The sequence below is a fragment of the Phaethon aethereus genome, assembly GCF_964289735.1.
Source record: "Phaethon aethereus genome assembly, chromosome: 3".
In the NCBI taxonomy this organism is placed as follows: Eukaryota; Metazoa; Chordata; class Aves; order Phaethontiformes; family Phaethontidae; genus Phaethon; species Phaethon aethereus.
This window is the reverse complement of record NC_138576.1, coordinates 47,815,042-47,828,241: the sequence shown is the minus strand read 5'-3', so window position 1 is coordinate 47,828,241 and position 13,200 is coordinate 47,815,042. Positions and strand designations below refer to the sequence as shown.

General features: G+C 35.4%; 1 protein-coding gene across 1 annotated transcript in view; it reads left to right on the top strand.

Moving 5' to 3' along the window:
• ASCC3 (activating signal cointegrator 1 complex subunit 3) overlaps nucleotides 1-13,200 on the top strand; it is a gene marked incomplete at its 3' end in the record, with an annotated part of 268,274 nt that overhangs the window by 128,554 nt on the left and 126,520 nt on the right. Inside the window, exon 13 of the mRNA XM_081998093.1 lies at nucleotides 4,418-4,552. Coding sequence (XP_081854219.1) covers nucleotides 4,418-4,552 — 135 coding nt within the window. The remainder of the gene's footprint in view (nucleotides 1-4,417; nucleotides 4,553-13,200) is intronic.

Here is a 13,200-nt window from a genome sequence, read left to right as displayed (position 1 = left end):
GCTTGTGGAAAACCCAGCGTGGAATTGCACTTGTCTTGTTTAGTTTCAGCTGCATGTAGGCAGAAGCTTTAGAAATCGTAACTGAAGTTTTGTCAAGTCTATGCCAAGCATCTGCTAACTGAAAGAAAAAACATACTCTTTAAATGTTAACCCGTCAGTTCACTGGGTGAATAGAATAAAAAAGAATGTTACTGGTCTTTATGGCTACAATTTATATATAGTATTTGATATCACAAGGAAGTTTTTAGTATTATTAATTTATTGAAATGTATTTAGTGTAATGGTTGAAATAAAAGATGAAGGGACCTTGAAGCATAAAGTGCAATGTGATCCAAATCCATCTGCTTTTCAGTTCTTGAAGCATCTAAACTGAGTGCTTCCTAGTATCAAAGTTTCTAAAGCTCCAAGAATTGTTTCTGAACATATACTATGGCAGTGATGAAGAAGGAACATTTTAGTTGTAAAAGGCTCCAACTCTTTTTCCAGCATTGTTGACATTCTCAGCAGCATGAAAAAAAATGTGAAAATGTTTCTCATAAACATTTTGATTAGTGTTTTCATGGCTTTTGAATATTGTATCAGCGATCCTGCTGTTACAGTGGTAATATTCTTGTAGGCTTTTAACCATGAGGATTGCACAGTGGTTCTCTGTAGGTTTTGGTTTTTTCTTCTCCTTCAATTCCCTGCCCAGTACCCTGGACTGTATAATTTTATTTCTGCCAAGAATTCCATTTTTCTAGGAAATTTCAATTTCACTTATTTTATGGTCTTATTTCTTAAGGCATTTTGGTCTTTTCTATTACCCTTCATAGCTGTGCTTTTAATATCTGCATTTCTTGAGCTCATATGTATCTTACCTAGCATCTCAAGTAGATGACTTGCAGGTGTGCCCAATTCTGTACACCTGTCACATTGGTAAATCTTCCATAGTGCTACATAATTTTTTTCTCTTTTTTTAGATTAATCCTTGAGTCTGTCATCATTTCAAATACAATCAATGAAAAAGAGTTCAGATTCTTTTCTACTGAGACAAACTGATTATTGAGTGATGCATTTTAAACTATGTTAATTGAAAGAAAAGTATTGCAAAAGTAATGCTATATAGTCATTTTAGAAATGTTCAGTGGCCTAGATTTAGTTATACAATATACTTACAATTATATGTTCATATAATATTCTATAGCAAAGTGTCAGCCCTTAGATTTTACTTGCCTAGAGAAGTTCATATTAAGTTGAGTTTCTAATATTTCTGTATGACTAGTAAAAATTACATGTGAATGTTACTGCTTCATCCACCAGTGTACTACTTTTAGCACAGTTTCATCCCAGCAAAGAGATTGGATCACATCTGCTTTCAAGGTGAGGTAGGATTAAGGGCAGGGAAGAAACCTGAAAAATAAACAACAAATTTTCTTCAGAGTCTTCAAAATAGTATTTCCTTATCTTATTGGTGCTGCTTATTGTCTTAGCAAGGCCAGGACATGATAGTGACAATTGACTTCAAAGTGTCAGTTTCTAAAGGCCCTGCCTGATTATGACTGGAACTAAGAGGGATTTTCCTCACACTTAGAGTTTCAGGAATGGGCTTTATACAAGCATTGCAGTTGCTGTTCATTTAATAATTGAAAGGAATATTCATCAATTAAGGGCCTATTTTCTGCTATTATCTTTTCTGTGACTAGTAGCCTGTGCTCTACTTTGTGTAACTATAGTCACTTAAAGGTTTTAACTCTTCTCATTTCCCAGTACAGCTTTTTTACCCTTTTTTTTTTTAATAGATGTAGGCGACCAGAGTGTTACACCTACTTTTTTTTTATACTGTAGCTTGTTTAGTTTGAAGTTACCTCCTCGTGTGACTCTCTGTATCTTGTTTAAACAAGCCATAAAGAATTATACGCTGGTTAATTGGTTAATTAAGAGGTTAATTGGATATAGATACACACTTGTGTGCAGATTTGCTTGCTATTATTTGACTGTTTTTATTAGTTCCTTTCAAACTTTAAAAGATTCCTGCTTGCAGCTGCTCTCTTAGCTTTGTTCTTCTAGCCATATAACTCCCACCCACTCAGAAAAATTCAGTCAGACCACACTTCATTTAGTCTTTGATTAGGAATTTTAAAAAGGTCAGGAGAACCAGATATCTATCAATATTATGTCAAAGCATGCATAAATATATGAGTCTAATAAAAACCCTTCAGTGCATATGTGGTTCTTGGTTTTGTTTTTTTTTTTCTGGATAAAAGGCCATTCCTGTTTCACTTTAATGCCCAGTACTGTATTTCCTCAGTTTCTCAAATTTCAGAATTTAGCTTTTTTCACAAGATTAATTTTTAATCTATTCATTAAAGAATCAAATGTTAATATGACTCCATTTAGAAAGGAGACAAATTAGTAAACTATAAACCAGGTTGATTTTAAAAGTGAAGATTTTTTTCAGTGTAATCTGTTGACACAGAGTTTATAATGTGAGATGACACAGTGAATCTGTTAATAAAAGGAAATTGCTGTTTTAAGTGGTTAAATATATTTATATAGGCTTTCTATAGAAAAAAATACAAAAAGGTAAATAGACAAGTAATCCTAAACAATCCATTAGGACAGAAGGGAAATAGACTGTACTTTTGTTACGTTGTGGTCCTCTTACTTTTTGAAGAAATTTTAAAAAGATTTTGTCAGTATGTTGTTTTTAAGTTAGAGAAAATTGGTATGTTGCTAACTGTGACATGTATCTGAGCCTGTTTCTACTCCGATGGAAGCTAATAATTGTAGGAGTCACAGTATTACTAAATTGATGATGGTAAGATGTCTCAAATAGGCTAAAAGAAGTAAGGAGTAGTTGCTCCCAGTAAGCAAATAGTTATGCACACATTGTTTCTTTTTGTCTCTTCTCTGTATCATCACCTGAATTAATTTGCTGTAGGCTCAATTATAAATTTATAATTTATATAAATTCACAACTATTATGTCTACTTTTATATAAAATTACATATACATTATACATTTGTAATTAAATTATGAATTTCCAAATTAAGAACAGAGGCAGTAACTTTTTAAATTATACCCTAAATTCTGCTATTTTTGTAATAGTGTTTCATTTAAAGTAATTCAGTTATACACTGCAAGTTGATGCAAGGCTGATGGTGCCAAAAGGCCAAAATTAAACCTGCAACTCTCTGGAATTTGACATATCTATCTTAAAATTCAACTGAAACTACCTTAAAACAGAACTGTAAATCCATGGTTATTTAATTAAAATTATATGGACTGGCAAAAGAATGTTTGCCATTTACTCAAGAGACAGGCACTCAGACTTTTTCATATGTCAGTTTTATGTACACAGGTATTGTCATGCTTGATCAAACTGAAGAGGTGTCTGACCAACTATGTAGAGTCAATTTAAGCAAATCCTTTGCAATACAAAGTGCTTAGGAGGAATATATAGAGTGTTTTCCATAGTGTACCTTTTCCAGCAGTATGTGGTTAACAGACATTCAGAACTGTTATTACACTGAATTAAGTGGTATTTAATCACTTTTCCCTTTCTATACCAATCAGGTATAGATTCATCTTAAGTGATTCATCTTAAATGGGACTTGCAGTGAATCTTAATTTAATATCACTTTAAATTGCTTCATATACATATCTGAAGGAATAAGTATTAACATCTCACTGCTGTCTCTTGGTTCAGGTACCATATGTGATGATCAAGTGACAGTGGGGTTGATTGGATGGTACCCAACTGTATTTCCAAAGCCTACTGCAGACATGGGTACAAGTAATTTTTGATTAACACTCGACTCTTAGTTGATATTTTCAGGGAAATGTCCACGGTATTTCTAAGGTATCTTACTGAGTGATAGTATGTGGTTTAAAACCCATAATCCTATGTGTTAGTTTAAAATTTTTATCCCCATGTGTGCTTTGCATTTGTTGGTGTTTAATTTCATTCCTCTCTGTGAGTGTTTAGTGGTTTGGGACTGCAGTATCCTACAGAGGTTCTTTATAGTCAGTTTTTGTTTCAGCTGTCTCACATAGTCAAGTCATAGCATCAGGAAACTTAACACCTCACTGTTTTCTTTCCAGATCACTTAGGGTGTGTCAAATAACACAAATCTTTACATCAATGATAATCTCCCTACTTTGTGGAAATGAACTATTTATTGCCAACAATTGTTTCCTATCATTTAAAGGCTAAGGAATTTAAAAAGAACCTTCTCTAAAGCTCATGGAAGAAATAAATACAATATGGGTAGGATCACCCTGTAATTTCCCTAAAGCAACATTAGTTTTCATCAGTATGTCATATATTAACTATTTTTTGTCATTCCTATAGGATGAATGTTCTGTAATTAAAGTGTTTTCATTATTTGATCAAGACTTGTTATTTCACATCAGCCCTGTTTCTTTCTATCTTAAGGTGATGGTGTTTGTTCACGCTAGAAATGCCACAGTACGAACTGCTATGGGTCTTCGAGAAAAAGCAAAAAACAATGGTCATATTTGTCACTTTTTGTCACCCCAAGGATCGGATTATGGACAAGCTGAGAAACAGGTAAGTGAATAATTTACATTGGTCGTCTTTGCAGTTCTAGAATTGATGTTTTTACGAGACGGTCCAAGATAGTAATAGATGAAGCATTTTTGAGCTTCTGGGAAGATGTATTTTGCTCTGAAGGGACATGTGGGATTGCTGAATTGACTAGAGGAAAGGAAAGAATAATGGTGTTACTTTTAGGTTTTTAAACAAAAGCTGATAATAGGTTGTGTTTTGTGCAACTTGTACTGCTTGACAGTAGTCTTCATGTAATCTGCAGCTCAGGAAGCCCCCAAGCCACCAATTGCCACAATTTGGGAGAGTACATATCCTGCTTTTTGCACTCTTTCCCTAAGCATCTGCTACTGTCCACTTTTTAAGAGAGAAAACTGTTTGACCTAGCATGTAAATTTACCACCTTTCCAAAACCATCTGACTTTCCTCTTGAATCAACTAACAGTGGGCAATCGAAAAGTAATCTATTTGAGAGTCAAAAATGGGGAAGCCATTTGAATCTCACAAGGGTTTAGCCCCCTTAACCTGATCTTGTGAAAACAGAGATGTGGAGCTCCTGTCTGGTTCGAGATCAGACCAGGAAGGAACAGACAGAGAGATTGTGATTTAGGTCTGTTATGGACCATCTGTCCATGGGGAGGTAATGGATGTGACTTCCTAGGAGCTACTGGCAGAAGCCTCCTGTTGGCAGGCCTTTGTTTTCATGGGAGATTTCCACCATCTTCTGGGATGGCAGCATTATTCAGGCAACCCAGGAGGTTCATAGGCTGCATTTAGAGACAGGCAGACACTTGAATCCAACTAGGCCCCTACTTGGCTTGCTGCTCAAGCAGGGAAGAACTGGAGGCAACTGTTGCCATGAATGGCAAGTTTGTTTGCAGTGATTGACCTCAGAGGATTCAGAGGAAGGCTGTGATAGTAAACAGCGAAAATTAGGATGTGGTCTTTAGGAGAGCAGTCTTTAGCTTACTCAGAGAATTGCATGGTAGAATCCCCGCGGGAGCATCTCTCTGTTTTTACACTGAAGAGATGGATTAAATAGGGAGGAATTCACTTTCACTGAAAGCAGTGATGACTTAGCATCACAATGCAGGAAGTGGGAAAGAAATTGGGAGAGAGGTAATGAATATGAGTATTTAAGTTGTAAGCTTAGCTTTAAATGCTATTAATACAGAATGTGAATAAAATACCGTCACTATACACATTCATGTGAAATGTACTTATTATTCTAAGCAAACTCCCAAGGGAATTGGAACTCATGTGGGGAAACTTCAAAAGAATTTGAAGCATGAAAGTGTAATGTGAGAAATTATGGAATCTTTCCCAATAAAATTTGAAAAGTTCCTAAGAATTAGTGCCTAGGAAGAGTGTGAAAGATGAGGCCAAATACAGTTACAGACAAATCTGGTGATGATTGTCTCAGAAAGCAAGACCAAGAAGTATGACCCTTAATAAACAGAACAAATTTATAACCAGGGACTGATAAGGAAGAGGTGTGAAGACCAAAGCAGTGAATGAGAGAGAATTGTGTTCTCCAGCAGACTTCACATAATCTTCCTGTGGCTTCCCTGAGACTATCAAGAGACAGAATAATTCACTAAATTCTTCCAGTGATCAGTACATGTGATATGCACATATTAAATTAATGCAAAATCACATTATTTTATTTCTTAGGCATGTTAATATGACCCAGATCTTGGGGGAAGATGTTATTGTTATTGTTGTTATTATACAAATTATTCACTCAAGTATACTTAAGGGCTTCTTTATTGACACACGTAAATAAATTAGTAATGGGAATAAAAATAGAGTGAAGGCCTAATCATGCTGAAGTCTGTGGCAAAGCATCACCAATAACTTTTTCCTATATACTTCCATTTGTCCTCTTTCAGGATGCATTCAACAAAGTTAAATTATTTTGATTTTACTTACCATAAAAACTAGATATTTTGTTGATTCTGTCTCTTGTTACCTGATAAATATTATCTACAAAATGAGCTTTTAAGATACAAAGGAAATCTAATACTTTATCTCTCTTCTTAAGAAACTTGTTGTTTGAAATAAAAATGCACATCATGTATTGAAATGATTATGTCATAGCATGTATCTTTGAGGCATATTTTTATTTATATACAGTTATCACAATAGCGATACTAATCAAATAAGATATATATTCTGCCAAGGTAGCAACTCTACATAAACAATCATCAGTAATCCTAAAATGAGTAATATGCTACCAACATTTTCTGAGCAATTAAGGCTAACATATTAAGACTTATGAGCACATCAAAAATTTCAGTGATTAGAGCATGTCGGGGGTTGTTATTAAAACTATTACTGCTCAGTCTAAATTTCCTTTTTCTTTCTTAGCAGTAAATATTTCTAACAGAAGTGACTATAGTAAAAAGAGAAAGGGGTTTTATAACCATGTGTTTTTTCATAGGAACTTTCTGCACTAAAATTTCTAAAGATTTCACAGTGTAACAGATAAAGACACAAGGCACAGTGAAGTCTGTGCCTTGAAGCTGGATATAGAGATTTTTTTTCCCTTAACTTCCTGCTCTCCCTCCAGCAAACCCCTTCTGTAATTAAACACCTAAGGCTGGAATAGCACTATCTGAAGCATGTGCAATACACATCTATGTTCAGGTAACCTGAAAGTGTAGGAATTTTCTCCTCTACAGGTAATTGTAATACTGGAGAGATTTACTGGCAAAGGTAAGAACTTCAGTACCACATGGGTGTACAGACTGAGCCTACATATATAGGTGTAAGTGACTGTCACCGAGAATTATATCTGTTCAGTTTTCTACCATTAAAACTGTGAGGGGGGAAAACAAACAAACAAACAGTTATTGCAGCCAAGTGTGGTTCTGAACTGAACGAGTCAGAGTTGTAGAAACACTGCAGAGACACACTAATGGATTCATAGTTTTGTGGACAGGAGGGACCAGCTGTTGTGAAATGTTTATAATGTGATGTAGAGAATTGAGCACGGCCTAAATTTCTGTTTGAGCTCCAGCAACGATTTCTAAAATGTATATAGCCTTGATGTGTGTGATTCTTCATATCTGAATTGGCCTGCCTGCTGCTCTAGACCTAGGATCTTGTCTCCTCACTAAATTAATTTTTTTCACTGTGAAAGTTCTTGTTCGTTTAAATAATAGCAAATTGTTATTAGAGGTAGGTCGAGCTACTCAGTAAGTCTCTTAATGGCAAATTTCTGGTGGCCAGGAGAATATACTGGAAAGAGCGCTGATACATACTCTTCCTTAGGCATTTGCTGTTCAGAGAGACTACTGCTCTAGACAGACTTTCAGTTTGACCTGGCACAAGCAGTTCTTAGCCCTTATATTATAAATCAGACACATCTTTTGCAATAAATTGAGTATTAACATGACAAAACACATGACTTGCAAGAGCTTTTCAAGGCTCTTTTTAAAATCCATTCTCAAAACACAACCTAGTTTCTCTCTTCCCAGATATCTCTGTAGGCCAACTGTATGAGGTTTAATAAGGCCAAGTGCAGGGTCCTGCACTTTGGCCACAACAACCCCATGCAATGCTACAGGCTTGGGGAGGAGTGGCTGGAGAGCAGCCCGGCGGAAAGGGACCTGGGGATGCTGGTTGACAGCCGGCTGAACATGAGCCGGCAGTGTGCCCAGGTGGCCAAGAAGGCCAACAGCGTCCTGGCCTGTATCAGGAATAGTGTGGCCAGCAGGAGTAGGGAAGTGATTGTGCCCCTGTACTCGGCCCTGGTGAGGCCGCACCTTGAATACTGTGTTCAGTTTTGGGCCCCTCACTACAAGAAGGATGTTGAGGTGCTGGAGCGTGTCCAGAGAAGGGCAACGAAGCTGGTGAGGGGTCTGGAGCACAAGTCTTATGAGGAGCGGCTGAGGGAACTGGGGTTGTTTAGTCTGGAGAAGAGGAGGCTGAGGGGAGACCTTATCGCTCTCTACAACTACCTGAAAGGGGGTTGTGGCAATGAGGGTGTTGGTCTCTTCTCCCAAGTAACTAGTGATAGGACAAGAGGAAATGGCCTCAAGTTGCGCCAGGGGTGGTTTAGATTGGATATTAGGAAAAATTTCTTCACTGAGAGGGTGGTCAGGCATTGGAACAGGCTGCCCAGGGAGGTGGTGGAGTCGCCATCCCTGGAAGTGTTCAAAAAACGTGTGGATGTGGCGCTTCAGGACATGGTTTAGGGGACATGGTGGTTCTGGATTAATGGTTGGACTTGATGATCTTAAAGGTCCTTTCCAACCTAGTGATTCTGTGATTCTGTGATCTCAAAGCTCAACCTGTAGGTCAGCCAAATGGCACTATGGAACTGACCTGTCCTTGCCAGCATTTACCATTCCTTCACAGTGCTTCTGTTTTCCAAACTGTACCTTTAACCAGCATGATCACATTTTAAATTTTTCATCACCAGTACAAATATGAAATACCCATGGGTCTCTGAAGAACTTCATTAGACATTCTGTCAAGTCAAAGTTTTGATATACAATTAATTTCTTTGATCATCATTGCATAATTTTAATCTCCTTAATAAGTGAAATTCATTTTATTTAGTACTAAATTCCCAGTGCCATACCATATAAATGAAATTTCTGACAGAAGTCTGACTGTATTATATCAATGCTGTGTGATGCAGAGTGATTAATTTAAGCTTCATAATGATAATACCATGTTTGTCTGACAAGAGCTATCTTGTATAAAGGAATGTTTATTGGCACAGTTCCCAAAATGTAAGACTGCAGGCCATTCAGTCTTGCTATTTCATTTGACATGAAATTTAGCAATACCTGGCAGAGAATCATCTTGATAATGTAATACAATCCTTATTTTGTGTTTTGTATACAGCGTTCACTGTAATGGATGAAGAAGATGTTTAGAAACATCTGAAATCCAATGTATGGCTTGCAAGAATAAGTAATGCCCAAATCATGCATGTTCTAGTCTAGACACAGCAAGTGTAAGTGAAGGCTACTTGAACACACAGGAAGAACTGAAAAATACAATAGTTAAAAGCATTGATACTCTTTGGTGGCCTTTCAAATTTGAAAGCAATTTTACTGTTCCTTTTAATTATCTGTCAAATGTTTTTAAATTATTAGAAATTAATTTTTAGACAACAGTTATCAAATATTTGATGTGTAATCATTTGACATTTAATTATTTCAGAGCAAATCCTCATTTTATTTTTGTTTTACTAATAACATATCTAATATTTGATAGGCCATTAAAAAAACCTATAAAATAAAATGAGGATATGTATTCAAATACATTAGGCTATATTAAATGTCAAACATATATTGAAGTTCCCTATTTGTTTTATAATTACTATTTTTTTTACTTTTGAAAAATATTTGCTAATTATCTCTTGGAGAATGGAATAAAGCTCTTTATATTTCTTGCATGGAATATTTCATTCAGTAGTCCTGCTTAAAGGTCAGAGGCAAAATGCATGAGATGATATGGTTCTAACAATTGATGTGTTAAAGAAAAATGTGTTCTGTATAGAGTGATCCTACTGTTTTAATGAATCCTGAGCTGTGGAATTTAGTATTAAGAGGGACTTAGATGGACATTTAGGTTTTGGAGAGGCCTATTTACAAACAAATATATTGTGAACAATAGAAAAATGTTGCCTTCAGGTTTTTTAGCAGTATTCCTATATATTAGCGTTAACTATTGTAAACTGAAATAAAAGGTTGATAGAAACAGGAGACAATTTCTTTTTGCTTTTGCTTTTCCTGACCTTTAAAAAGGAAGAACATTTGAAGTTTTATATATCTTTCTGTTATTATGATAGTTACTTTTTTATGTCACTCTAGAAATTGTATTTGCACAGCTTTAGATTTGTAGTTCTATGTTCTATTTGTACTTCTATGTACTCCTGCACATTGTATACAGTTTACTGGAATTTTCTCATGTTTTTATTATGAATCAGAAAGTATAAAATACGTGGTATAGATTGAATTCTGTTATCAACTATCTTTCTGAAAATCAGTTTCTGATCCAAGTATTTCAGATTTCTTGGCTTGTCTCTCAAGCGCTGATAGTTATAGCACTGAGGGAACAAGTAACAGTCTTCTGCTATCCTGTAAAAAATAAAATGGAGGTTTTTTTCCCTAATCTGTGGGCTTTATCGTATATTCTGTTTTATCTATCATGAGCTTCAACTTGATATGCAACAATGTGTAGTTTTATCCTGTTTATCACTGGAAAGCTGCCTCATGAATATTTGTTCTACTTCCAGAAGCTGCACTGTGTTAGTAGTGGGACTCCTAGAAGTAAAATGGGTTAGCAAACCTTTTTCTAGAATGATCTCTGAGGTTGCAAATACAGCTGATAGAGTGCTGATGTTTTTATTTAAGGAACTACAAAAAGGTGGCTTATGCTTTTGTACATAACTTTTCAGCAATTTCAGTGTTACTCAGGTTAAAATCGGCAATGGATTTCATAACTGTAAATATAAGATTTAATGCCTTTTCTTACTAATCCTCCTTGAAGTGCTCTGATAAACTGTAGGATAATGTGTTGCCTATAGCACCCCCTTTCATTGTTGACAAATTTGCAATTAGTACTGAATGTGCTTAGTAAGATCATCTGAAACTTGTCATGAAACAGTTGCCTCATTCTGGGGCACTGACAGAGAGAAAAGCCACAGAGCGTTCTTTTTTTCCTTTGACTATGAAAATCTCCTTCAGTTAGCTGCTAGTATGTTTTAACATGTAAACCAGGTCACTGTGTCTTTTCACAGTAGTTATTAATTGATAGCTTCCCTGGTTAAGATGCCTTCAGCTTGAAATCTCATTGTTACATAAAGTATATAAGGACATTGAATAGCTATGCTAATAGTAAATAAATACTTTTCAAAAGAAAACTTCAAAGCCATTTGGGAGGGAAAAACAAAAAAAACAGTATGATTGTTTTCATATTCACAAGTTTGGGAAACAGGACTACACTCTTTCCACTTCAGCAACACGGCCTACTACCCACTTTTGATTTTTGCCAGTGCTTGCTTTCATCATGTGTAATGAAGTTCAGGTATATATTAAAAATACATAAGATTTCTTGGGAGGATAAAGCTCCCTTTTCTTCATATTTTCTTCTGTCATTTCACAGGTTTGAAGGCTGGCAATATCTGGTCACTTGTGAATGCTCTAGCAAGAGGAAATTATAAGATAATATTGAAGTCAGTGTAGGTGCTTTCTGCCCTAGCCCCTCTTCAGCCCTCTCTCAAAGAGCTTGGCTGGCTCAACTATTTTCAGGTGCTTTCATGCCCTAAGGATTGTTTCAGGCAAGAAATTAAAAAAGAAATGCTTAATTTACTAATGACCCCTAGGTCTTGCATTCCTTTTCCAAGATGTGCCAGTTAGTTCTTGGCTGCAATGCATCTTGTGCAATATGTTTACAGTGAGGCTGTAGACAATGATCATATTTTTCAGGCACCTTTTCTTTATAGGATGCACCAAACCATACCAGCAAATGGTTCTGGTCACATGCAATTTAAGTAGCTTAGTATGGAAACCATATGTTGACTAGAAAATAGTATTTAGAGAGATCCATAGGAATAGAATTCATACATAGGATCCATACGTAAGAATTCATTTGTCAGGAAATAGTGTAGCTGCAGTAGTTACTAGTAATGAAGGTTAATGACTGAAAAGTTAATAAGAATTTGTGGGTTTTCTGCATTGTGCACTGACAGTGAATGCTATTTGTTGATGATGAGTTGTACTTTGTATTTCATGATAAGTATTCTCAGACTCGACACTGTTCAGCAGTTGACATTCTGTTAGAAACTGTATTTGATTTCTTTTACAGGAAGTAAACAGAGTAAATTTTCTGAGGTCCAGTAAATCATATTTGATTTTTTTTTTTTTAGCATTACACTTGACTTATAAAGATTGCAAAAGTCTCAAAGTACTGTTCTATGGGGTTGTAAATGAAGGAGATAATGTTGGGTTTTTTAAGTGATTGGTCATTGCTTTAAAGATGCAGGCCATCACAGAACACCCTTTGTAGTTGCCTTTCCTGAAACAAAATTCAGAACAAAACAGTTCTGTTTTGTTATTCCACAGTTATCCTGTAGAATAAAAACATGTGCTTTATTCTGGGGTTACTTGGTGGTTTTTCTTCAGAATATCACTGTAAACTGATCATGTTTCTTTTGCTCCCTGAGGATTCATGTGAATTTATTTATTTATATTGTAAAACAATAAATGTAGAGGATACCTTTAGACACTGAATTTTTTTAAATTGAAGTTTTGACCTGTCAAAAAATACATGTTCATGAACACCTAATTTGATCAGAAAATATCACTGCAATATGGGAAACTATCTCACACTGTCTCTTTAAAAACATGATTAGAATAAATGCAATTAAATAAATTCACCTGTTGCATGAAGTATTCTGTTCACTTACCTATTGATAGATTTCCTCCTGTTGAACTCAGCCTGTGGCAAACATTAGATTTTTTTTTTCCATTTAGATGGACATTTAGATGCTTGATTCAATTTTTCATTTAGAAAACACAGTTTTCTTAGCAGATGGAGGAAAATATTAAATTTTACTTCAGTTCATATTCTTAATTTCATTTATTTTGAAAATAAGAAAGCTTTCCAAATAGAGTTTCATTTGATTA